The sequence below is a fragment of the Ciconia boyciana genome, chromosome 12, assembly GCF_034638445.1.
Source record: "Ciconia boyciana chromosome 12, ASM3463844v1, whole genome shotgun sequence".
Classification (NCBI taxonomy): domain Eukaryota; kingdom Metazoa; phylum Chordata; class Aves; order Ciconiiformes; family Ciconiidae; genus Ciconia; species Ciconia boyciana.
The window spans coordinates 9,889,742-9,917,281 of record NC_132945.1 but is presented as its reverse complement, the minus strand read 5'-3'; the positions used below and the strand labels follow the sequence as shown (position 1 = coordinate 9,917,281).

The window sequence follows — 27,540 nt, the reverse complement described above, 5'->3', positions numbered from 1 at the left end:
CGTTTTGGGGGATGCAGTGCCCTTGTACAAAGCAATCCACTGTAAAGAGAAATACCGAAAAGGAACTTACTGTTCTATCGGGAACTTCTACATCTGTGAAACAAACATGCTGCTACTCAGTTCATCTACTGATAACTGGGATATCTACAGCAAAAAAAACAAAGAACACAACACATTAAAACATTGTCTTGAGATTGGGCTGCTCATTCTGTCTTCAGTATCAGGTTAGTTAAGTACATCAGTGTCTTATAAAATAGGATCCATTCCCAAAATGTCTTTATTTTGCCACACATTAAGTACAACATAGCTGCATCACTACTGATGCCTCGTGGAGTACGTGGTGATTGTACTGGGATTTTAACTCCATAGACTACAAGTAAGACAGAAATGCCCTGCAACTATCTGGCTGAAACAGGACTCATATAGCCACAGAGCAACACTGCACAGGAATTTCTGCTTTCTTCTCATGACCAATACGAGTATGAGTAAGACCTGCTCTACCTGAAAATAACAACAAAGCACAGAAAAAGACTAGCAATCCCTACTGCAAGCAGTAAAACACTGCCTAGGACTTATGCAGGCAAAACTTCTACTGAAAGCCTCGTGACCTTGCACTAGCGAAAGACTAGAGGATGCCCCTTGAGATATTACTGACATTCGGCATGGCTAACAGCCTCCTACAGAACAAAGTGACACCCCGTTTTCTTTCCAATAGCTCTAAACCTGAGAGCATGACAAATAAAAACGCTAAAATTAGTATTGGGGGGGGGGAAGGTGTTTGAAATGTCTCTGGTCTAGCTGGGAAAAGTTGTGGCACACCAAATTATCAGGAAGCATCACTAGGACAGGTTGTGCATATACAGTTCAGGACTGGTGCAGAAGCAGCCATCACGACTCAGTATCTTCAGAGGAAGTTTTGGAGAGAATTATGGCTCAGCAGACATGCATGAAATCCTGTACACTTATGGCAGTGCTACAACAGCACGTACTGCACATCCAGAGTCATTTCTGTAGGGATGGGTGACGTTACTGGTGTAAATAAGCTTCAGACTTCATAGCCTCGCCCCCGATTTTTGGAGTTTTGGTTGGTTTGGGTTTTTTTGGGTTGTTTTTAGAGTCCAATCTTGCAGTGGGGGGAGGCCACTTTGTGTTTTCACTTCCACTTTCCAGCCAGGAGAGGACATGCTAAAATACCACGAGGAAGGATGCTCAGGGTGGTATTTCTGCTTGAGACTGAAAGCAGAAGTGCTGCAGGTCTTGCGCGACAGTATGGTTGGGAATTTTACAGCCCGGTTTTTCAGGACCCGGGGTGGGGGGGTGTTGTTTTTAGAGAATCGCCTGCACCCCTGCCAATCGCCCATCCCTACGCTCCAGCCAGGCTCGCCGCCCATCCCGCACATGGCAGGACCGGCCGGTGCCCCCTCACCGATCCCCAGACACACACACACACACACACACACACACACGCTGTCTCTGTGCACCCGAGCCTGCACCGAGCCGAGCGGGTCAGGAAGGCGCTCGGCCCCGCGCAGGATCCGGCCCTCACCCGGTCCTCGAGATCTGAACACGTGAAAGAAAGCCATTGAAAGGGCCAAACCTGATTGGCGGTAGCTGTTGCAGCGAAGGGGACGCTGGTGGCAGGAGTTGTTGCTGCAGACACAGTGGTGGGCGTAGCACCGTGCATCATGGGCACTTTCGGAAGGGAACCATGGAAGCGACATACGGGAGGGTGGAGCGTATATATATTTTTTTTTTGGTTTTTTTTTTTATGTAACCATGGCAACATGTGGTGGATTTGGGGGCGTGGCAGGAATCACAGCAACAAGCCATGTGACATCGTCATGAAGGACACATCGGGGCGCAGCATGCAATCACAGTGCAAAGCAAGACAGCGTTGGGAAAAAAAATAAACAAGAGAGAAGGGGAAAAGCCAATTACAATTATAATTAAGGAAAAAACCAAAACATTCTCAACACTTAGTACATTTATAAGCAGAACAATGATGTATTAGACTCCGAGGGCCAAATTTCCAAAGGGGGGAGAGGACGGGTGTGCTAGCAAAAGCCCACGTCAGCTCGCACCCGTGGGGAGTTAGACACAGCCAGTGCACGTTCCTTTGGGTGGGGACATTTTGGCAAGCGCACCCTCCCGCCCGCCTGGGAAAGCTTGTCCCCTTCCCTCCCCACCCCATCCCCGCCAGCAACCAGAGGTACATGATGCACTTTGCAGCGGCTGCCGCAGCCCTTTCACCAGGTTTTCTTGCCTCTCTCTAGCGGGGACGATGTTTCAGCATGGGACAGAGCTGGAGGCACGGCAAACGAGCGGCTGGCAGCCCGAGCTCTATCCGTACAAATTCAGTGTGCTTCCTTTCCACCCTAATTCTAGAGAATTTGGCAAAACTCCCCTCTTGCGGGGTGGGGGGGAATGGAGAGGGGAGGGGGGCCAAGAAGGAAAAATACATGAATGCATCTGAACAGCTACAATTTGCAGAAAGAGCATCCAAAAGGACAACATGGCAGCAGGGAGCTTGGCAGCCTCCTGAAGCTGTGCGTGCGCAGAGCACGGTGCTGGAGGGGATGCTCCGGGGCGCACACGGGCATCCCCCAAACCCAGGGGGGTTGCAGGGCCGGGGAGCTCGCAGGAAGGCCCGGCTGTCCCCACAAACACGTGGCAGGGAAGCAGACTTGCCTTCCCCTCCACCCCAGCAGACACGGCCGGCCCCGGCAGGGAGCGTGCATGCCTTGCAGGCTGGGCACACTCCAGCCACAGGACGTTGGAGCGTGTGGGTTGGGGTTTCCTACAGGCAGAGGTGTGTTTGAAGGGCTCAGCTCCCCGTCATGCAAGCGGTGTGTCCTCCCTGCGCTACAGGAATGGGGAGGTTCGGGAGCAGGGTGCTGCTTAGCCATTCCTGCCAAAGCTTTCAGACCTGCTCCCTGAAAGCCTTGCGCCCTCCTTCCCCAGGGCTCCTGCTCCCGCCTCTCTCCCTCTGGCTGAAGCAGGCACGCACCTGGATGCTGGTAGTCTTGCATAACCTTGGCTGGAGGATGAAAGCTCAGCTTTCACCCACCCTCTTGTGGCCAGCAGCTGTAGACAGAGGGGAAGGTCCCTCCAAGACCTGCACAGGTTCCCAGTAAGCCCCAGATGCTGAGCCTGAACATACTGGATCCCTGCAGCAGCAACGAGCGTGTACTCAGCCCTGCCGCCTCGCTGCATCCCACGTGCACCAGCAGCAGTACCTCCCTACGGTCCCTTGTTACCTGCACAGCTGACACTTCACTAAAGAGATGAATCTTTAGCCAGTCCACGGTCTGAGCCCTGCTTCTCTCGCTGTACAAGCAGCGCCCTGCTCTGGCAGAGGGGCTGACCCCAGATGGCGTTCCTCCTTAGCACCTTTATTAAACCAGTCTCCTAAAATGTCCTCAGAAGGACAACCGAAAATCCAAACTCTAATCCACCTGATGCCTGATACAAAAAAATAAATCAACAGGATCCTCCTATTGCTATTTCCTTTTGTTGGATGACTTAAATGGGTTGTAAAGACATTTAAGTGACAGATTTTTGTCTCTGCAGCGGAACTAAATAGGGGTGGGAACACATCACCTTGGATTCTCTTATTAGTCACACGAAACACTGCACTGCACAGAAATTAAAAGGGATACAACCATTTAAGCCTCAAAGAAGACAGCGGATAGACAGTCACACCACTCAGCCACCCAGGTTCTCACTGATGCATACTAACTTGCTGTCTCTTTCAGATTAGGAAAAGTTGAGAAGTTTGTGTAGAAAAACCTACCAACGCTTGCAGTGGGTGTCATGCACAGAACTGACCCTGCACACCATGCATTGAAGCGTGGAAAGATGAACAAAAGGGATATTTCATTAGTGAAGCTTCAGTGTTAGAAATCACTTTAACTAAAAGGCAGGTATTCTCTTTGCAGCATTCAGTACTTAAGCACATGCAAACAGATTCTGCATATTGGTACATAAATAGTTTAAACTCAGTTTTAAGAGATCATAGCAAACCAAATTAATTCTTGAATTCTTGGGTAGTAGAGAATATATTTCTTCTCCCACCCTGGTATTAAATTATATGATCTATCCTAGAAATCAGGGTTGTTTAGGGGTTATTTTGGTATTGGATATGTTGATTTCTTTCTGATCATGTCAGCAGAAAACAATTGCCCTTAGCGGAACATCACACTCATGTTAAAACTGACTTTCCAAAAGCAATTTACTCCTGCAAGCAGGGACCAGGATTCAAAGTCTCTAGTTTAAGCTGAAAGAGGCAGTTTTTTTCTGGACTTGAAACAATTGTAATGATGATGCCATTTTCAATAGACACCCTGACTTTCCCCCCCATGGCAACCCATGATGCTGATCTCTCAATAACTGAACAGGAGAAACTAAGAAAAGCAACAGCTCGCTTCCCCTCCTCACAGTGTGAGCTGCTACGTGCCACTTCTGTGCTTCGCTTTCCAGAGCGCTGCAAAGGCTGAGCCAAGATCTGCAGTCTGATGCATAAGGGAAAGCAGGGATGCGTAATGTAAATTCATCAGAGATCCGTCCTCTGACTGGAAATTTGCTGCTCTGCCCAGCATTAATGTCCTCAGATGAGAGCAGGTGCCAGCAAATAGTCCTGTTACGCATCAGCCCTGCGCGTAATTTCATTGCCATGAGACAGGGCACAACAGCACAGTGAGAGTGCTGGGTAAAAGCTAATTTATGGTGCTTGCATCAGAAATGTGTGTCCTTATGTCAACTTTGGCAACTGTGACCTCGAGGAAGAGGAGTGTGTAGCCAGCTGGGGGACTTGGCATTCTCAAAGGTGTCAGTGTTTCCTGAAGAAGTATTTCGCTTGGCACCTAACAGAGTTGCGGTAAGGTCAGCTCAGCCCATGCCCTCCAGGAGCACTTTGCAGAGCACAAGGGGGGAGGCTACTACTCAGTGCCTCCCTGCGTCTCTCTGTACAAGACTCCACTTCCCTTGAAGGACATCTTGGCAGCTGTTGAGTTCTGAGTGTCTCTGAGAGGTCTCATAACAGAAAGGCCACACAAGCACAGGGTTTAGGTCACAGCTCTCTGGACCCACGCCCACACCTGAGACAGTTTGGTCTCAGTATAGGACTGTATCTAAAGCTCGTCCCCTGACCCCAAGGAACAGCAAGGCCAAGGTCCAGGTCCACTATGTGTTCACCTCAAGGCGTCAGCCCAGAGAAACACTTCGTATATTTTTGTAAATATCATCTGGCAAGTGAATACAGCATTAAACATTAAAAACATTGGGCATTCTTTTTCTTATGATGCTCTGCAATGACAATAACAATACTAAAAAACAAGCTATCAACTCTGGAATATTCCTAATTAAGCCACTTATAATACTTACTACTCTAAGCAGGTTTTGTTTTTCATTTGTCTGCAGTGAATAGAGGTTAATTGGCTAGTCAGCAGTCACATCTCTGCCACGTCAATATTTCGAATCCTATATGAATTACTGAACTGCATCTTTCAATTTTACACTGAGACCTTAAAGGTACAATAAAAGCTGGGAGTTAAATTGCTTTTAAAAAGCTTAGGCTATTGTACTGGTCAAAGACAAGCAAGAGGGAAATATATGCCTTTAAAGAGGATTATGTAATTTGTATTTACTAAAGACGAATCGTTCCCTCTATGAACATCATGGCTGCTGGAATATGTAGGTCACTGAGACAGAAGCTCAGAAAGATACCTGCAGCTTCAAGTGAGCAGGCATAGAGGTCCACAAGACATTTTAACATGAGTCTGTAAGAGTGCTACGCAAGAGTCAAAGAATTAATTTGGGATTAACCAGTTGAACCATAAGGAGAAGAAACAGAAAAGTATGAATTCAAGAAACATGCAGACATTTTTCTTAGTTCAATCACTTTAAAAAACCCAAAACCAAGCAAAAAAAGGCTAAGAAGGGATTTTTACAAGTGAAAAGCTCTGAATTGTAGTAGGTGAAGGAAAAAAAAGTCAAACAACAAACATTAACTTTTCATCCATTTTTAACACAAAACTACACACCGATACTCTTCTGCTAAGGACTCTTACAAATCTGCTCATTAGCTCAACGCCTAGGTCATAAAAAAGACAACTACGATGCTGGAGAAAGCAAGGAGACACTTACCTGTAGGGATGAATGTAGGCTGTTGCAACTGCATGTTGGCTAGAGCCTGTTGGTAGTGGAAAACGCTTGGGTTAAAGACTGTGGTGGCACCATTGTTTTTTTCAAGTGCTGGCCTCTTTGGTAAAGGTTGAAGTGCACCAGGCGGCAGGGCCTGTGGATAAGGGAGTCATTAAAGACAAGTGGAGTAAAAAAAGGGGCCCAGATGTAGATCAAACATGCAATAAATAACAGGGGGTCTTGGCTGCAAATCACCTGCAACTGTATCCACTTAGCAAGACAAGAAAGAGAAGAGCAGCTAAATCACAGTAGAAGTAGTAGGTGAAACCACAACTTCACTAGGTAAGCAGTTAGTAAATGCACCGGGAGAAGGGGCAGAGTCCAGAAGGAGGGATGCTAAGGGAGCTTTTCAGCAGGACTGACTTGGGCATACAGGAAAAAAGCATGAGGAGAAGGAAGGGGAGAGGTGATCACCTGGACAGGACACTACGAAGAGCAGTTGCAGGCAACAAGCATTTTAAAAAAATAGCAGGTAAGAGAAATATAGTAGATGACTATTTAAAAACAAGAAGATTAGCATAAGCAACAAATGCCATGGAAAAAAAGGGATGCTTGCTTCTGCCTGTTTCAATACCTGCCTACATGTATGTGCACACGTGTGGAAGCGTGCACACGTGTGTGGAGCCGACCCATGTGTCCAGGTGGTAAAGTGCCAGTTGTTGCCAATTACACGCACAACATTACATTCATAGCAAAATGCATTTTCACTTGTTAGTAGAGAGGCCGAGCACTATGGTCAAGAACAGGCCTGATTCTTCACCACGTGCAGCAGTGGCACAGCTCACCACCAGCAGATTTGGACTTGCCCCTGATTTCTAGAAGGTGGCCTCCAAAAGTTAAATACTGCTCGCTTGTTATTAACAGTGGAAAAAGCCATTGACAAATCTGGTGTTTGAACAAGATTTGGGTGGGTCTTGCTATCAGGCAAATCCTCTCTTTTTGTTCTATCACACCACCGGGCTTCTTCCAGCCCGTCAAACCTGTTTCATGATCAGACTTGGTAAAAAGCATTAACCCAACTCAGGAACTTTTCTCAGTGAGTTACTCATCATTCACCCAAGCATGTCTCAACAGCACAGTAGTATGTCAAGTTCTTAGGAGACAGGAATGTTTCTAATGATTTACAGCTTTTCATGGTACCCAAGTAGAAACCACATTTTTTTCCTCCACATTGTGATAGAAAAGGGTCCTTTTTAATTATGCCCTGCAGTCCTCTTTGCACGTAACGCTCCCATTGACGTCAATGAGATTTACGCACGTGGAAGTCATGCAGAATCAGGTCATTTCTGCCTAGTTGTGTTAGTCTGTATTACGTAGCAAAGCAATGGCTGAAAAATAGCGTTATCACTCCAATTTTTTTCTGTTAATAGGTGACAGTGAAGGGTAGGTAATGGAGGAGGTTTAGCTAATGAAGGGTTAAGGCTACAAACACACAGTACTCAGAAGAAAGGATGCAAGTAAAGATATTTTAAAGCATTATGAAGATCAACACACAACAGAATATAAGTGAAAGCTTGCAACAGTTTGTCACCATCTAGAAACAGGTTTCACTTTAAATATAATTTGCTACAGGAGACTGCTCATCTGAGAAATGTTAAGCAAGATACTTCCAGGCAAAACATTATTCCATCCTATCTCTGTTCACATGGTGGCTTTTGGGTGGTTTTAATATTAAAAAAAGAAAATTAGAAGAAGAAATTGCATCTGCAAAACTGCCCTCAGACATGCACACATCCTCTGCTAATGCTAGCAGGCATCCAATGCCAGCATTAGGACTTAATCTTTCCAGATTTCTTCTGGCTAGTAGCAAAAGACAGCAGTCAAACACAGGACAACATTCTCAGACACAGACACCAAAATGTTTTGCTTAAGATCCATAGTTTAGGATGAGATCTTTTAGGTAAAGATCTAAGAGTTTCCATTTCTAGGGAAGCCCTCATTGATATCTACGTTAAATCTGACTGCATATACATCTCGCCTATTTAATGACGGCTATATGAATGTTCCTCCAGGCACAGGACAGATTTGCAGCTTGTAGAGACTGGAGTAGTTCTACTTACATCAGAGGTGTTTTACAGATTTACAGTGACTGAAGAACTTGCTGCTTAAATTCATGCTCCTTACTATGCACAATTGCAAAACATTCTTTTTCAGACGCTTCCAAAATCTGCCTCAGAAAAAAATTACTAATTATAGCAAAGTAACTGTGCCAGGGACATAATGGACTTTTGACTCCTTGCTTCTTGGCCAAAGGCTGTCACCACCCCAAAATGCCCATTATCCCATAATGGCAGTGCCAAAAGCAGAACAGCTGAAGGCTTTGATGTCCTGGCTCTTTACAGGACAATTCCTGAGCCCAGCATTGCAGTCGGAGGGAGCATACAAACACCAACAGGCCATAGGGATGTTAAGGCACAATGGTCTACCCCATCGGCTGTCTAACATCACCCTTCCTCCTACCCTGCTACAGCCCCTTGGGAGCAAGGGAGAGAAAGGAGCTATGGCAGTCCCACTACTGCTCCCTGAACAGCAGCTCGGTGGAGAAACCCAAATAGATGCAACATTTCCAGAGTCTTCTAAAGAAACAAGCACACCGCAGCAGCTGCTCTGCAACCTGAAGGCCACCTCTGCCACATGGGCTCTGCGGGCACAGCAGCCAGGAGCCCGTCTTGGTCTGCTTCTGGTTTGACACCGTGTTCTGGGTCACCTCTCCCATCCCAGCAGCTGGGGGAGCATCTGTACAGGAGCATGCCCTGAAGATGTGCTTCTCCTGTTGCCAACCTGTCTAATTTCAGATATCAAGGTGCAAGAGGGCCCAGGGGGACAGAAGGATCTGGCTTCACCGCTTCTTCAGCCCTTGCATTGAGGTAAGAGCCCAAAGTCAGGAGCATGCTCACTAAAAGGTCTATCTACAAATGCTCGGGAGAGGTCTCTGAAATTGCATGTGATGAAGTTGGGCCAATACAGCTCCTGCACAGGGATCTGGCACAGACACTGGAGCAAACAAGTATGTCTCATTTGAAACATGCCAGCATTTCTGTAATGGTCTCAGGACCTGCAGGAATTGTAACAGCTCATGGGGAGACATTTCTGTCCTGCACCATGTCCTGGTTCTGAAGGACTCCCCCAAGTGTGTCCTGCAGCACCTACAAAAGGCAACGGGAGACTCCTCACCACATTTTGACCTTACTGAATTCTGTAGCAAGTGCCTCCTGGCTGCAGGACAAGAGCTAGACTAAATCCTTGTAACAAAGAACTTACTGGGTGAGTTTACCTCATCCTGCTGCTTGCGATTTCCCTCTGGACAAGCTCCTGACTATCACAGATGTAGCAGTAACCTTTGACAGTAATCTCTTCCGACTTTCTTTTTTGCCTGTGTGTTTGTGTGCACACATGTGTATGCAACCTATGCAACATGATCAGACCATCTGCACTGCTGAAAGGGTTAATTCGCTTCAGTATCCATGTGACAGCCGACACTGATCCCAATGAACAATTCCCATTACAAAAATGCCAGGCACCCTCCCATTTTTGGGCTGGGAAAGCCACATTCCTGCTGGAACACAAGCATCTGAACAAAGAGGTTTGTGCCACTTCTCTGCATGGCATGGAAAGCAATCTTTCAGCGTGACTGACAGATAAACACACTGCATGCCAAAGTCAAAATTTCCCACGTGCTGGTTAACAACCCTCTCTTGTTATTTTTTGCAAGACAAGAACTGGATTAAATCTTTGCAACAAACAATTTAATTGCACCTCAAAGTTCCCCTCAGATCGCTATCTCCTGGGAGCAGATCACACTTTCACGCCTTTGCACTTAGCAAAGAGGGGCTGGGTCTGCGTCTGGCTCACTGCTTCAGTCCAAGGCACTACAAATACAAAATGATCTGAGAGAGGGCAGAGGTAGCGCCCATTCCCTGGCAAGCGGCAGAAGCAATCTGAGCAGTTTCCTCTGAAGATTACGCACGCTCTTATCACCACTGTGAATCCTTCTCTGGTGCAGCCTTCCCAAAGGGTTCAGAGGAGGTGACATATTCCAACAACGCAGTTGCAAACCTTCAGATGTTTCAGAGCAGGAAGGCTATGAAAAGTAACTTATCTGATGGGGTTTTGTTAAGTAGGGGAGGTCAGGAGGGTAGGGGAGTTAAAGGGCTTTCCCATCCTCTGCTAGATCGTGTCTCCTCGGAGAGGTGGCTCTTGGAGAGGGCAGCGAGGCACCGTGCAGGTCACTGGCTTTGGGGATGCGGCTGTGGCAGCCGCGAGCACCAGAGAGTGAGAGGCTGTCACGTCATTTACAGCGTAATTCCACACTGCTGGTCGAAGCTGATCCCTAGCAAGATTTCCTGCTGCTTCTGTCTAAGGCTCCAACAGGGAAGCCTCTTGACTACTTAAAAAACCCAAAAACAGGTTTTCAGAGGGGAAGGGGAGCAGATCAGCCTCCGCTTCCCAGCTCTGGGAATGGGGAGCAACACCGGCTTGAAGGCTTCAGGTCTCCCCTGTGTTCACTCTTCCCTTTCCCCCCTATAGCTGGGCAACAGGAGCTGTTTTTTGTAGGTTCTATTGGATCCCTCATTACTTGGGGTGAACGGGAAAGAGTTGTCTTCTATGGAGCCAGGACTGACAGCAGACTGGGAGGATGGCTTTTGCCTTACTATGAGTGTCACGAAGACAGGGAAAATATATTTGAGACTCAGAAAATAATCAAAGGTAGCTTATATGAAGTCGGCTTGCAGACAGAAGCCTGGGGAGCAGATCCTGTGCCTGAAGCAAAAAGCACCCACAGCAAGGTCCCTTTGCTGACACTGTCCCACTGTGGTATGGGGGGAGGAACCAGAGACAGAGCCACTTGCAGTGGCAGTCGTCTCCCCAGCTTACCGAACATGCACTGTACCCGCTTCAGTTCCCAGCACAGATCTCTATGGGTGCTGCTTAGCTCTCTCCCTCTGCTTCTCTTAATGTCAGGAACTGCCAGGACTGGAGAGGTCCTAAATTTGTGCTGTGCCCATTGCACGGAACACCATTTTGCAGGGCAGTAGCAGCATGACACTGCCAGGCAAGGCTGTGCTGTTGGGCATACCATGAAAAGTTGCTGGATCTGTCCTGCACCACCCAGTTCCTCTGGCACATCCAACACACTGCAGACCTAATGAGTTCAATTCTCACCAAAACATTGCGTCTCAGGACTCCAAAGCTGCTGCTGTTTGGAAAAACACCTCAAAACTCAGCACTGTGTCATCCTCCGTCCTCCCTCCCCCTCCAAGATTATTCACTGCCTCCAAAACGCATCTGGGTTTCAGGAGGCAAAGCTCAGATGGTTAATGGATGGTGCGCAGGGTGCAGGATCGGCATGTCTGAACAGACACCGCAACATTTCTGGCCGGGATGGGCAGTCTCCCCAGGCACTAACGCAACAGACCAAGTGCGGAAGGCTTTCATGCAGACTAAGATGGTTACGTGCAAAGCGAGAAGGTGAAAGGTCCAAGTACCAGGTCAAAGGTTGCCTCGAGCGGTCGCTTCAGTGATCTGACAGCTGGCCGAGTCTGAATTAGCAGGCAGCGAGCACATGATGGCAATGGGCCGGGGAGGGGGGTCAAGCACAGTAACAAAATCAGCAAGCAGAGGTGTGTCAAGACAGAGCAACATTTGGGGGAGGCAAAGAGAAAAAAAAAATTTAAAAAATGAATGCGTTATACAATATATTAAAAAGACGAGGCATGCACAGTGTGGGGTGGCTGAGTAATTACGTGGCCTAGCAGCTAGTCAGCTATTTTGCCTCCGTAAATTTTAAAAGTAAAGAAATTTGTGGGACACGTGCTCTAGAGCATCTTCACTGGGGCTAGCACAGCGGGTGAGGAGCGCTCGGGGATTAGCACCTGCAGGTGGACGCGCGCTGGGCTTCAGCCCTAATTCTGCAGCTACACACCATGCGGAGGTCAGAAGGAGCGCTCGTGGCAAGGGAAGGAGCATCGGTAAAGAAGAGAGGTTCAAGCACATGCTTAAGTGCCATCCTGAACTGGGGACTGAGCCTGGCCCAGGTCATCTGACTGTGCTGCACAGCCTTCAGCCAAGCAGGACTGAGTAAAGCTAGTACTTGTGCATGTCAAGTAACTGCAAGATTGGGTCCCTCAGAAATACCTTCTGAATTTAGATTTGAAGTCATTCCAAATCTATTTTAGAAGGTACACCCATTTGTCTGGCACATGTTTTTTGATCCGAGAAAACTGGGCACCATTCTTCCCTTTATTGAAGCCTTATTCCTCAACATGTACAGTAAATGCATCAAACCTTGAAAAGTCAATGAATAATGTAAGCTGTTTTGGTAGCAGGGGTGATGCAACAAGCCATCAATAAATATTTTACAGGTTCTAGTTAACAGCATACAAATAAGGTTAATTACATTTTTAAGAGAAGCCAGCAGGGTGAATAAAACATGCACTGGCTTTGGTTAAGTAGCAGTGTCCTAGATAATTAGTGAAAAAGTAAAGATTCCATTGTAAAAAAAACACAAGAGAAGGTTTTCAGAAGGTACTTTTTCAACAGACCTTTGCTGTTGTTTCAACAATAATAAAAATAGTAAGAAATCTAATAATCAAACTGTGGAGGACAACTAAATACTGCAGTATAAACTGGTTCTTCAAATTACATTTCAGGTAATACTGATGCTACAAGGAGGGCAGTTGATTTCTAGAATCTTCTTGGTTTTGTGTTACATTTCACCATGAACGAAAAGCAACCTCTTTTACTGTCTTTAAAAAAAAGGTATTTAGAAAAATTTTAGTAGCCTCACTTGTAAATCAAAAAGGAGCTAAGAACCTTTTAGATATTATTTACACCAAAAAAAAAAAAGTCACAGAACGGATCAGGTTGGAAGGGACCTCTGGAGATCATCTACTCCAACACCCTGCTCAAAGCAGGGTCAACTACAGCAGCTTGCTCAGGACTGTGTCCAGGCAGGTTTTGAGTATCTCCAAGGATGCAGCAACCTGTTGTAGTGTTTGATCACCCTCATGGTAAAGAAGTTTTTTCTTATGTTTAAATAGAGTTTCCTGTATTTCATTTTGTGCCCATTGCCTCTTGTCTTTCACTGGACACCACAGAGAAGAGTCTGCTTCCATCTTTACTTCCCCCACCAGGAATTTATACACATGGGTAAGACCCTCCTGAGCCTTTTCTTCCCTCCCCAGGCTGAACATCCCAGCTCTCTCATCTCTGGAACAGGTGCCATTAAATTGAATTCAACAGAATGGCAAACATGTACTCCAGCTAGGAATCTGATCTGGTAAGTCTTCCTTGACGTGTTTTTAGAATTGTAGGTAGTAGAAGTTACAATTCAAATTAAAATGCAAGTGGGACCATCTCTACCAGGTCCTAAGTATCCAACAGGTCAGGAAGTCACCTTTGGTTTGAGTCTTGTCACTTCACTAAGCCTTGGCAAAGGTATTGGGCACAAGGCTGCTCAGTTTGCTAGGCTTGAACAACTGATACCTTGTCTGCTTTGAAGTCAGTGGAAATTTTGCTGCTGACCTCAACAGGCCAGGATCTCCTTGCAAAGAATGTATTATGGGATGGGCATTCTTTGCTTTCATTGTGTACTGAGGAAGCTAAACTGACACCTATGACTTAGCCAGGGAAGGTATTTGCTGCTGTACTTGCATTCATGTCACCTCATGAAGTTATGGCAGAAAATCACAGGGTTCGCCACCGTGTCCCTAACTGGTGAGATCTACTGTGCCACTCAGGGCTTCGTGCTATGGTGAGCACATAGAAAGGATGAAGACATAGGACTGGTATTGCACATGCTCTCAGCTCTCCAGTCAGCCATTTACAAAGCACTCCATTTTTCCCGCAAACAACACATATGACATATGACACAAATGAAACCTCTTAGCAATGAAAATACAGCTTGAGAAGAGCTCTACTTACCATTGCAGCTGCAGCTGTCTGGTTCACCTGGTGTTGAGCTGCCTTGATTTTGGCTTGCAGGTGTGCAGGGGGATGAAAGTACTTGCATTTCTCCCTAGAGCATCGACCTTTGATGTAATCCATGCAAACTGTAACAGTATTTTCATTTGTGTCTATCATTGCAATATCTATAGGGTGAGCATAGCGGCAATCATTCTCACCACGTGTGCAATTTCCACGCTGAAACTCTCGACAAACCTTAAAAGAAAGTCACATTGTTGAGCAGGACATCAAGTTACTCTTCACTCAGTATTTTCAACACAGAATATCAGTTCAGTTGGCCACATTAAACTATGTGTGTATTCTAAATCCATGCTCATCTGGGGTAGCACATATACCAACAGTCACAGAGACAAGCGGTGCTACTCACAACTGGTTCAGGGTATGAAAAAACCCCACAATGTTATCAAGGCCAATTACCAAATGCAAGTGAAGTACAGAATTTGTGCAGAATGGAAAGTGACCCCAGGAAGTCAATGTCATTTTGCCAAAACTTTTGGAGCTCAGGATTCCTCCTGTCTCTAAGGCTTAAATGTTAATAACTCTGCCATTTGTGTCTCAGCTAGATTATGGATTTATTACGGAGCATGCTCTTAGGTAGGACATTTAATTCTAAATGTTGCATGCTGCTGTTACTTGCAACGAGTACCTTTTCTTAAATATGAGGAGCCTCTTTCACATAAATAGTCTCACCGCCCTCCACAATAAAACTCTGACCCTAGGGTTACACAACAGTCCTTTTGATTGCACTGCAACGTGTTCGTAAGGTGCTACCGAAATTGCTAGCTTTACAAAGATCTTGCAGATCCTCGTTAAGTGATGAGCACTGAAGCATCAAAGGCAGAGAAAAAGGTTTCACAAAACGGATCTGCAAGGTTTCCTTGCCTGAGGAACTAAGAGAAATTGTTGAGGACTATAGCTGGTGGTGTAGATCACATACCAGTGCACTATCAGGCTGAGTGTGGGGAAAGGTGAGATGTCAGGTGAGAACGGAAGCAATCAGCAAGGCAATATAAAGTACATAACACAAAACAATGTGTTTTGAAATTACACCCTTCTCCACTACCTTCCTGTGTTATAATTTACACCTGCAGGGGCCTCTGAATTCAGGTCCTCAGCCCTTATCTCCTGCAGAGCCTCAGCTTAGGGTTTGAAAGACATTTACAGTTCCTCCAAGACTAAGTCCCAGCATGCCTAGCCAACTAGGGGCAGGGAGGAGATGTCTTTCCAACGTCCCGTACCCAGCATTCCCTAAAGTGTAATGCTTAAAGCTTTCTGTAAAAGCTCAATAAGCCCATCTCAAGACAAGGAAAGTGTCTGTTACTTCCAAAACATCTCTCACTCAACTCAGTGAAACGGCAGACCATCCACTTGCATTTTTTAAGTGTGGCAGATCATATACAGAAAACAACAATCCCAGCCTTGCTCTAATGACCACTGAAATCAGAAGAGTGAGCGCTCCCAAATTTCCAGTAACTTCCAAGGATTTGGGATCAGGCCCCACATGAGAGTCTGCTCAAGCAGAGAACAGCAGCCTTGTGCTAGGAAAGCCGCAGGTTAAACTCTGCACTGTGCTGCATCAGGTCATTCTAGCAGAGAGCAGCAGCTGGGCCCACATGCCCTGTTCATTCCCGTCAGCAGTATCGTATCAGATGTCCAAATACCTCCAGTTTATCCGTACGCATCAGTTTCTGCCCAGCAGAGCCTCCTGGTACTGTAACAGTAGGATTTCCAGAAACCAGGACAGGAGTATTTGGTAAAAGCTCTGCAGGAACCAAGCCCATCCCAGGAGAAACATGACTCAGGTAGGGACTAAAAGCCATCGTGGGGCTTGTTGCAAGCGATGGAGTAACAGGAAACGTTGTCTGTGTATAGAAAGAGAAAAAACAAAATATTAGTTAAAAAGCTCTGGCATGGATTACCCATCAAAGCCTTGCAGCACTTCAATCCTTTTAGACAATTCGATTAGCAACATCAAAATGCTGTGCTCTCCAATCTATTAATTTATCGCCATTTTCTTGAGATCCATTTGCTTCTCCTGACTCACAGATTTGTGACTCATCCTGAACACAAGGCATCTTTATTTGCCAGATCAAAGCATATTGATGATCTTTATAGTTTAATGACACAATTAAGGATTTCATGCCAGCAATTAGGGCAGGCCCAAAATAAACGTCTCAGCTTCTGTATGTCTACACCGCAATGCTGTACAGAGGCCTTAAAGTAAGCTGCAGCTGCAGGACCTGGAAGCACGTAACTCCATTAGCTACATGGTTGAATTCACTATCAGCCTGTGCTGAGCTCCACATTATCACACCTAGCATGGCTCAGGTAGACAAAAGGGATCATTTAGAGTCAACCGAAGCATCTCTGCTACAGTACGCTTGGAGGTCTAGCATTCTGCACATCTGGGGTTTGTTTCAGACTGTCAACAGCCTCCAGGCAAAAGCAATTTTGCAGGAGTATCCCAAGCCTATGCTCCACGTGAATGGTAGCAAGAGGACACCAAACTCTCTAGTGTTACAACGTGCCAGACCTCATGGCTTTGGCAAGAGCAGGTGGGTCGTGGGCTTGGAAGAGCCATGGACAGAGCATACCAGATGAGATGGCCCAGGTGGGCCAGCACGAGGTCCAGGACCCCAGCTATGCTGTGAGAAGCGATGTCCCATGAGGACACAGAACAACAAGCCATAAAGATCTCGACTGCTTCTGATCCCTAAATCATATTCAGCAGGCCCTGCAAGCACGGCACGACTTCAGCGCTGGTGGCCAGAGCAGCTCCCTGGCCTGAACTGCTCTAGCTGTTCAACAGCAGCCTGAGCTGCTGTTCTGCCAGGCAGGAGAGATCACACAAAGCTCCTAAGCAGGCGCTCAGTTTAAAGCCTAAAGCCTGTGAATAGCCCCTATAGCCAGGGAGTTTGTGAGACTTTAAAGCACCAGATCCAAGGTGTGTTTGGGAATGACACCAATTCCAGCTGACAACCCCCGCCCCCCCCGCCCACCCTGAAGACCAGAGCCTGCAAGACAGCACTCTGCTCCTGTAGCAGGGGCTCGAGCAGCCCCCAGGGAAAGGAGCCTGTGAGTTGCAACTATTTTTATTTTCCCTTGTTACCTGTTCCGCTGTGAACTCTGGGTTACAGTTAAGGCTGCTCACATTTGCGGGCGTACGTGATGCTGTCCTCAGTAGCTAGGGCCTCTACTCGGCAATAAATGCAAGCGTGCTTACAAAATGGCCTGGGGCATTTTTTTTGGCCACACACATCATCCCTTCCTTGCTTTTATTTTTGTACCTCTAGTCCTGCAGGTTTCTAAAAGAAATCACACGTGGACACTGTGTTTCTTGACAGTATTTTCATCCCAGTACTTTCATAAGCTAGGAAACACTTTGCTGCTTGTGATCTGGAAGAAGCTAGCCCACAGTAACACCAGCCAAGCCGTCCTAACCTATATTTAGCTTAATGATGCCCCCTTCTTCAGGTCAGAGTGACAGCAAGCAGCTCCTGAGCTGATGAGAAAGGGGATGACAGGTCACTGCCGGCATACGTCCCACTTTCTCCTCCACAAGAAAGAGACACGGCCTCCTGAATCAGCAGCGCTGGGTGCTTTAAGTGTAGCAGAACCAAATAATCCTCTCTGGGAGGGATTTCCGATTTTCCTTCTTTGAGTCTAAGTCAAGCCCCGCTTCAGCTGATGGGAGACTTTAACCATTAAACTCAGAGATCCCCCGGTCCACGGCCCTTTATTAAATCATTTTCTTCTCTCTCCCAATTCTCTGTGGCTCCCAGATATTTTACACCTTTTGCTGCTAGAAAAGCTCTTTAAGGATCTTCAAACACTGTGACTCCCTGAACACTTTAGTGAGAAGGCAGCATCCATTAGACTGTTTTCTTTTGTGCAAGCACCAGTAATTACAGTGGCATCTGCTGAACCTCTGCCACCATTCGCACTGTAAATGCTATTTTAAGGAGTTTCTCCAGCCTGGCCAGTCTGCACAGGGTTATGCTGAGGCCTAACACATGTTGTCGTCACTTGTTTTGTGTACCCATCGTGGCCCGAACCTTGCATGGCAGCACATGTGGCTTGCACAAATCTGTGGGCAAATCTACCCTCTGTGTTTCCAGCACCCAATACAGCAGGAGTCCTGGGTATCCTGACAGAGCAGGTGTGGCACAGACATTGCTCCAAAATTTCAGGAGATCTTTCAAGGCAGGCTTCCCCTGCCTGGGCTCGAACACAGCCAGGAGCCAGCCCAAGGACCTAACTGGTTTCTGAGATGGAGGGGAGATGTTCCTCCCACTGCTCAAGCGGAGGATGCCAGGGCATTTGTGCAGCCAGGGAAGAAGGCTGGGGACTTGCAATGCCTCACACCGAGTGAATTTGCCAGAAACCAGTGGGAAGGGGTGCAAAACATTGGTGAAAGAGATGATATACCAGCTCCTCCACCAAAGCCACTACAAACTGGGAGGCAGGTCCTGCTCCCTGAAACGCAGTCCCCACCTCCACGGCTGTTCCCTCAAGAGCAGCCCCTCTCCTCACTGGGAACGACTGGCAAGGGCTAAGGAATCTGAACCCAAGCTGAAGAGAGCAAAGATGTCCATGAAGAGCAATCGAAGATCTACCCATGATCCTTGAGACCTGCAGAGGGGTGCACAAAGGAGCAGAACGGGTTTTTATTGCTGCCACTGGTTGTTCACCCATTTCCATGCCCTGGCTGCTGCTGCTGCGTTCCCCAGGTTTCACAACTGCTTCCTCTGCCCGCCTGAACCGTGTGCCCAGTGCCGCTGACCGGAGGCGACAGCTCTGCTCCACACCCTGCCCGCAGGCAGGGGACTGACGCTCCGCAGCCACGCAGGCGCTTCCAGTGGATGCACAGCCAGAGAACGAGCAGACCTCGCTCAACACGTTAAACCTAGAAGCACTGGGGTTTTTAAGTCTGAAGTGTGCTAAGTGCACTGAAAACTGCTCCTTTGTAAGCTGGCATCAGGGAGCTCTGTATTTATTGTGGCTGATGAGGGGAAAAGACGGGCTGTGCTCAGTGCCAGCCCCGACTGCCTGTCTTGGATTGGGAAATCCAGTCTGGCTCATGCATCAGTACCAGTAATAAAGATGCTGCCAGCCAATCTCTCCTCCCTTTACGTCTGTGCAGGTCCCTCGTGCCAGGCCTGTCCTGACGGAATTCGAGCAAGTTTCTTCCTTCCAGCCAGAATCCAACTGTAATTTTCACTCCAAACAGCACTGCTCTCCTCAATATGCCTCTCATCCACCTCTTGTGATTGCACCCAGCCAGGAGACCTGACAGATCAATATTATGACTGTACACTAAAAAACCCGTCTCAACGTGGTTGCTGGTGTGCTCTAGGGCAGAACAGCCGCATTGAAAAGTATCAACGCTTACCACTGCTGCCCCCTTTAAAACTCTTGCAAATTCAGGAAATACAGAGGCAGGTTTCCTTGCAAACTACCTTTTATTAATGATAGCCCATGCAGACACTACCAGTAACTCCTGAGCAGAGGGAAACAGGTTGCAGTGGCAGAGAGGTTCAGACCGGTAACAGCTCACAAGACTGGTTCACTGAATATTAAAATGCTTATAAAAATAAATAATAAAAAAAAAGAAGCTGAAATGGCTGTTGTGAATACACATCTCAGGGGGAGGGCTGCCAAGGACTCCGACAGCTCTGAGCTCCTCACAGACCCTGAGCACAGGAGCCATTGGGCTGAAGGTGTGAGCAGAGAGAAGGGACTGTCCCTGGGAGGACAGAACCTGGAACAGCCGATTTTGTTAACAAACTAGAAGTTGCGTTCAATTTGCCTAGCAGAAATCGTGCTAAAGCTAGAGAAGAAACACAGAGTGGGTGTGAAGAGGAAGGCAGAGGAGCGGCTGGTGTTTTGTTGAACACAAGTGCTGTCTCAGCCGGGAAGTGTCGATTCTGACTTACCTCAGATCCTGAAAATGAGAGAAAGCCTGAAAATGAGAGACCCAGTATAAATAGAGAGGTGTTGATGGCCTGAAGGAGGGGAGATAGGTCGCTGCTATGTAGCTACACATGGAAAGCACACAAAAAACAGCGGCAGCTTTTATTACAGTCTGATGATAGAAACATAGAAGATAAAGATCTCGTGCTGACAAGGCTGAAGACCCTCATATTGAAAACACAATTGATGCTGTTCAGAAAAAGCAAAAACCTGTGTTCCCTTCCAATGCAACTGCATGGGGCTGGCTGTAAAACGACCCCTCTAATGTGAAGGCTGAGCACGCTGGAGTGAATCCAACCGGCCAAAGCATCCCGCTACCTACCACCACAGATGCTCGTTTCCCCAGTCAGACCGCAAAGACACATTCCTAGCTCAAAGGATTTCTCATTTGTGGGCTGCTGTAGTGTAAAAGTCAGGTGTTAACGCCCCACAGCACTGTCTCTTGGCAGACACCAGCTACCGGATGGGCCAGGGTACGTGTGTTTATTCATTCCTAGTGTGCCTTTGACCAGAGACTGAGATATAGATCAGGTTTTTGCTGCATGGAACAAATGCATGCCCAAAACACCTGTTGAAATCTGCTCAAGCACTTGTTCCAAGCGTCACTGGTCAAGCGAGTTGGTCACCCTGTGCTTCAACCCCTCCATCAGCACCAAGGGGCAGCAGGGTCCCGCTGGCCCAGGAGGGGACGCAGGGCTGGGTTAAAGTCTGGGTTGTCTTCAGGGACATGGGTGACTCAGAGCTGTCAAGATAGTCCTGTCTACAAAGACCTTGACAGGAAGACAAGATGAAGAGCTTGAAAACAAAGAGAGCTCAGAGAGGGGAAACAACTTCCCAGGGCAGCAGCAGAGGCAGCTGCAGCGCAGGAGTGGGGAGGCAGGTGTGCCAACGCTGCCGTGCTCTATCCAGCTGCCTCTTCAGACACAGCTAACATGGCAGCACCCGGCAAGCCACTGCCCTGCTCCACCAGGTCAATTCAGAGCTGGTGCTGAAGCACCTCCATGGCCAGCTCCAAAAGTCCGTCTCGCACTGCTGCAAAGGGACAAAGCAGAATGGAGAGGGTAGGGATCAGGCCCAGGGTGCAGCACTTTTTGGGTGACCTTACTTTGGCGCACACATGGCTCAAAGTGACCGTGTCTGAGAAACCAGACACAGCATTGACCAAAATGGCTCTCCATATCAATGCCAGAGCCCAGCTCTATCCACCTTCAACCTGACTTTTATGCAGTCTGACAGAGACAAAGGCGCAAAACCAGCTCAGAGAGCTTCCAGCACAGTTCAACCAAAGCCAGCAGTCAAGGTGAATTTCGACTTTCAAAAGTCAAAACTTTACTAGAGTCTTCCTACTTGGCAGTCAGGTGAAGTCCCTGATGACGGGAAGAAGGGAAACATTGTGCCCATGTTTAAAAAGGGTAGAAAGGATGACCCTGGGAACTACGGACCTGTCAGCCTCACCTCTGTGCCTGGGAAGATCATGGAACAGATCCTCCTAGAAGCTATGCTAGAGCACATGGAGAACAGGGAGGTGATTTGAGACAGCCAACATAGCTTCACCAAGGGCAAGTCCTGCCTGACCAACCTAGTGGCTTTCTACGAGGTAGTTACCACATCAGTAGACAAGGGAAAAGCAATGGATGTCATCTATCTGGACTTCTGTAAGGCCTTTGACACAGTCCCCCACAACATCCTTCTCCCTAAATTGGAGAGATAGGGATTTGATGGGTGGACTGTTAAGTGGATAAGGAATTGGTTGGATGGTCGCATCCAGAGGGTAGTGGTCAACGGCTCAATGTCCAGATGGAGATCAGTGGTGAGTGGTGTCCCTCAGGGGTCCGTACTGGGACCAGTGCTGTTCAGTATTTTCATCAATGACATTGACAGCGAGATCAAGTGCACCCTCAGCAAGTTTGCAGATGACACCAAGATGACACCAAGCTGAGTGGTGCAGCTGACACGTTAGAAGGACAGGATGTCATCCACAGGGATCTGGACAAGCTGGAGAAGTGAGCCTGTGTGAACCTCATGACGTTCAACAAGGCCAAGTGCAGGGTCCTACACCTGGGTCGGGGCAATCCTCGGTTTCAATACAGGCTGGGGGATGATGTGATCGAGAGCAGCCCTGTGGAAAAGGACGTGGGGGTACTGATGGACGAAAAGCTGGACATGAGCCGACAATGTGCGCTTGCAGTCCAGAAGGCCAACCGTATCCTGGGCTGCATCAAAAGAAGCGTGGCCAGCAGGTCGAGGGAGGGGATTCTGCCACTCTGCTCTGCTCTGGTGAGACCCCACCTGCAGTACTGCGTCCAGCTCTGGAGCCCTCAGCACAAGGAGGACATGGAGCTGTTGGAGCAGGTCCAGAGGAGGCCACGAAAATGATCCGAGGGCTGGAGCACCTCTCCTACAAGGACAGGCTGAGAGAGTTGGGGTTGTTCAGCCTGGAGAAGAGAAGGCTGCAGGAAGACCTTATAGCACCCTTCCAGTACTTAAAGGGGGCCCATAGGAAAGACAGGGACAGACTTTTTAGCGAGGCCTGTTGTGACAGGACAAGGAGCAATGGTTTTAAACTAAGGGAAGGCAGATTTAGACTGGATTTAAGAAAGAAATTTTTTACAATGAGGGTGGTAAAGCACTGGAACAGGTTGCCCAGAAAGGTAGTGGAGGCCCCATCCCTGGAAACATTCAAGGTCAGGTTGGATGGGGCTCTGAGCAACCTGATCTAGTTAAAGATGTCCCTGCTCTTGCAGGGGGGGTGGACTAGATGACCTGTAACGGTCCCTTCCAATCCAAAGCATTCTACGATTCTACTTGGCACCTACATGGTCTCTCCAAGGCCTCTCCCAGACAAATATGCCATGCTGAGCAAATAGTCTGCTCCATGTCCTTGCCTGACTTGTTTTAAAGTGCTGTACAAAGCAGTCTGTTTAAAACTGCATCATGGGCACCAAACATTCATGTGATTCTCAGCTTTGCACAAACAGTTAGCAGCAACATCAGAGGGCAACTAGAGACTTCAGCAAAATAAGCTCACACTAGCGACCATTAATTCACACCTAGTAGGCTTCCGTGAACAGCATGCAGCAGGCAGCCCACTTGGGACAGTTCTTCTCCAAGCAGCACCTTCATTAAACAGCCATCATCAGGGTCCTGGCTCTTGGTTCAATGGAAAGATTAGCTCTTGCTGGATGTCAGCAGTGGTGCAAGAAGATCTGGCGGTGAATGTTTAGATGCAAGCTCACAGACAGACACGTTCAATGCCATTTCAGGAAGAGTGGTGAAAAGCTGCTATTGTCAAGTGCTGGGGTTTTTTGGGGTTTGGGTTTTTTGTTGTTGTTGGGTTTGGTTTTTTTTTTTTTTTTTTTTTAAACACAGTAGCTTTTCTGGTGAAAATGCACTTTAAAATGTCTAAGCATTCAGCTATTGTTTGGAGCTATTAAGCACGCTGTTCCAAATCTCGTCTCTGGCAGGCATCCCAATTAAGCAGGCATCCCGTTGATCAGCTTTCTGATCACATGGGATTTGTTCTGCTGCTGCATCTGATATAATACTTTCTGCTTTGAAGAATTTCATGTGTAGCCAGAAGAAGGCCCCACCCTTCTCATTTAGAGAGGGAAAAAAAATTCTCAAAGCCTGCTTCCACTGGCAGCATCTTCAGGAAATCAAAGGCAGGTGAAAGAGCAATCTCTTGTTTGTCCTGAAATTGGTGTGGAGCAAGTCGGGCAGCAGGAATTAGACCAAGAGCTCGTTTACTCTAAGCAAAGTGTGGGAAAGCAGGAAGGGAGCAGTCATTGCAGAACAAATTTTTATTTTTCTTCTTTGCCCATGTTTCTCTCATGGCACAATTTAGAAACCGGGGACCTTTCTCATCATATAAGGTTACCTCTGAAATGAGAGCACTAACCAGACAAACCGACACATTCAGTCTCAGAGGCAATTTAAAAGGCAGGAGTGAAACTGCAGGAGGAGTGAACTGGACCTGCAAGATTGCAAAACGGGAAGATGGGAACTTTCCAAAGAGGAAATCCCAAAGATGTTTTGAATAGCCAGCCAAGAGCACCCACTGTGAATTCCCCACAGAGGAAAACCCCAAACAGGAAAGGTTTGCTTTTGGTACAGGGCTCGGAAACCAGTGCTACCATTTTGCGGGAATTCAGGATTTTCTTCTCATGCGCACGTACTTTCGTGAAAAGTGAACTCCACAAAACAAGGTGCAAAGATTACAGCAGATTAGAGTTTAAGGCGCAGGGCAACTAAAGACTTTTTCTGTGGCTCATTTTCTCTTCTGCCTCACTCTTCAAAATGGGAAGAATGAACAGCATTTCCCTAGCTTACAGGGCAGGGTGAAGATAAAGCTGCTAACACACACGCAGGATGACCAGAGTGAGGGTGAACATGGAAGAGCCTTCACCAGACAGGAGGAACTGGGGAAATACCCCGGTATGGTGGCAGAGCACCATCATGGAGGGACCCTAGCCAGCCTTCCTTCCCTCCTGAAACACAGCATCACTGCAAGCTCTTACGCCAAACAGCACAACCGCATCCAGCAAGGAAGAACCCTCCACCAGTCTCTTGTGCGGATAAACCAGAGACACTCCGGCTTGTCAAAGCTGGGGTGACAGCTGCTGAGTCTGAAGCCTCATTTTGGGCAGAGAAGCCAGGCACTGTAGGTGGGACACCAAGAGGCCAAGTGCAGGTTGGTTCATGGACTCGCACATCTTCAGGCTTCAAGAGTCTGTCCTAGGGATCCAGCTAGACCTCCTGTGTGGCACAGCACAGGGAACCTCACCCAACAACTGCATATCAAGTGCATGTTGCCCCAGGAAAGAAGTTCAGCCCCAACTTTAAATGGAGAATTCCTAATTAGGCTCTCAGTTAAAAATATGCAGCTTAATTATGTCAGCACCGAAGAGCTGCTTCAAGACCTCCGACATTTCTTAAAATACACATAGTGACAGACTCAAACTCAGCTGGCAAGTGTCACCCCATCCCAGATACACCAGCCAGCAGACACAAGCCATCCTCTCCCTGGCATGACAGGGTTCTCCAGCCTGAAAACCCGTTTTAACTGACAGGCTACAGCAGGGACAGGCAGTGAAGGCTTCTCTGAACTACCTGCTCTGCAAACACCTGTCTCCCACGGGCTTCCCTCCCTATCTGAAGAGAAGCAAATCTTTCCTGCTGTTAGTATAAAACAGCATTACTGTGAAAAACAAGTGACAGAGCTGTGACATTAGCACAACTCTCTGCTGGGACAACTGCAGCAAAATGGGTCTCACTCCCAGACATAAAAATGTATTAAGGTCTGGGCAGGATTCATCTTCCCCAATTTTAGCCCACCCATACAACACATCTAGTCAAGGGAGTCAACTGGCCCCTTGCCACAGTGTGGAAGAACTCCAGCATCCTCACCCCAGTGTAAAACAGCTATCCAAAATAGGATCCGTTGGAATTGAGCCACTCGGGACTTCTGGGATGCACATGAATTAACTGGTCAAATATCCACCTGGAAGCAAGACCCTTCCGCTTGATGCCCTGAATCTCACAGCTCCTTAGTTATCAAAGGAAAGGGGAGCCATAGCTTGCAAGAAGATGCAGACGTAGCATCAGACATCCCTCTGGAAGATGCTGCCCAACTCCATGCAGCACGAACAACCGCCTGAGCAAAAGCACAGGGCTGGGTCCTCCATGAGCAAAAGGAAAGAACGTGGAGCAGCATGAACCCAATTCATTGCTGTAACTTACAATTGGCTGTAGCTGCGCGCCTGGTAGCATGAACTGCATTTGCTGAGCAAACATGGCTGCGGCTGTCTTCTGTTGGATCAGGTTGTTGCGTCCATTTATTTCAAGTTGTGTTTTTAAGTGTGGGGGAGGGTGGAGATATTTGCAGTTCTCTCGGGTACACCGGCCCTAAAAGACATAATGAAACAGCATTTCAGTGAATGTAATGCTCAGGGCAGCCAGAGAAATTTAATTAAGCATTGTTTGGGTTACTGTAACAACACAATAATCTAGGCGGAGGCAGTTTGGTAGCTACTGTGCCTCTTTTGTGATTTTTCTATACAAGTGCAATACTCAGGTGAAGAGAAGAGCAACATGACTTCTCCTGCAGTAACACTAACTGAATGCTATCAAGCTAAACCCAAAAGTTAGACTTCCTGATGTTAAAATGATTGTTGTAAAAAAAAAAAAATCTAACACAAATACCAGTATTTTCAGAAGTTAGTGGCAACAGCTCCAGAAACAACAACAAAAAATCCCCATTTTCTTGTGTGGGTTGTTTTTCCCCTCCCTCCCACCACCAGACCACTTAATTGGCCCTGACAACCAGACAGCGAGAAACAAAACTGTCTCTACCACTTCCCCAGCTGCGCTGGGTAAAACATTAAGAGGACAGCTCTGTAAAGCAGCACCTCTGATCTTCAACAGGCTTGTACTGAGATGCTGCGAACTGGTAGTCACAGGAGGAAGAACTGAAACAATTTCCCCTTCGTGCTTCATTTCTTAAAAGCCACAGTATGTTGAATCACTGACTTCTTCCCCCCTCCGCTAAATAAACATAAGCGCTAGGGAAGCCAGTGGCTCCTAAAAAGCAAAGGATCACTAATGTTACAGATCACCTCAAATCAATTGAGACCACCACTTTTAAAAACCATCTATAAACTGTGCTTTGCTTTAATAGTGTTTGCAAGTAGACATAGGAAGATAAATACCAAGAGTCCACTGAACACAGAAAACTAGTAACAAATTTTGTCATTAAGATTAAATAATTCTTGAAAAATAGGGATTTTCCCCCTCTTTCTCTGTGTATTCCCTCCTCAAGAAACAGGCATATAGAATACAAGAAACATTTTATGTAACTTTATGCATAAATTTTATAAATAACTTGTGGTGAATTTTTTTGAGGAAGTAATTCTTCTGTAGCTATTCAGAGCCTAATAAAACAAGGCCAGGCCTGGGGACCACAGACTTGTTGCATGACAGATAGCTAATAATGGTCCCCGCAGCCAGCAAAGGAGCAGGACCATCCATTACCCAGCCTGTCCCTGGCACTCTCATCAGCCGGACACTGCATTCTCAGTCTTGATATAATTAAGTTTGCTTTCAAAAAAGGGGCACATTGGGTGACCCCACATACCTGCTCTTGTCAGCAGGATCACACACAGCAGAGCCGTAACCCCATAACCAGGTCCACACAGGTACACCCATTACACACCACTGCACCCTGGGCACAGACTGGTGGAAACCCCCTGGGATGGGTCCCTGCCTGCATCCAGGATGCTCCCCCACGGATTTTTAAGACCTGTCTCCGCCTGTACAAATGTACGGGTGGAATTACTGGACAGTCTGGGTACCACTGCACAAAGCTGACACTGTGACCCACTGCAGGGCTGCTTTTGAACCGCC

General features: G+C 47.3%; 1 protein-coding gene across 8 annotated transcripts in view; it reads right to left on the bottom strand.

The window, feature by feature from the left end:
• Window positions 1-27,540, bottom strand: part of MBNL3 (muscleblind like splicing regulator 3) — a 98,905-nt gene that overhangs the window by 9,987 nt on the left and 61,378 nt on the right. For 7 of the 8 annotated variants that reach the window (XM_072876643.1, XM_072876647.1, XM_072876644.1 and 4 more), the window contains 6 exons: window positions 25,879-26,043; window positions 15,828-16,028; window positions 14,125-14,361; window positions 6,145-6,295; window positions 1,598-1,692; window positions 71-144 (listed from right to left, as the gene is read on the bottom strand). In XM_072876643.1, the coding sequence (XP_072732744.1) occupies window positions 88-144; window positions 1,598-1,692; window positions 6,145-6,295; window positions 14,125-14,361; window positions 15,828-16,028; window positions 25,879-26,043 (906 nt within the window). In that variant the 3' untranslated portion in view covers window positions 71-87. The remainder of the gene's footprint in view (window positions 1-70; window positions 145-1,597; window positions 1,693-6,144; window positions 6,296-14,124; window positions 14,362-15,827; window positions 16,029-25,878; window positions 26,044-27,540) is intronic. The other variant, XR_012044703.1, reaches the window with a different exon arrangement.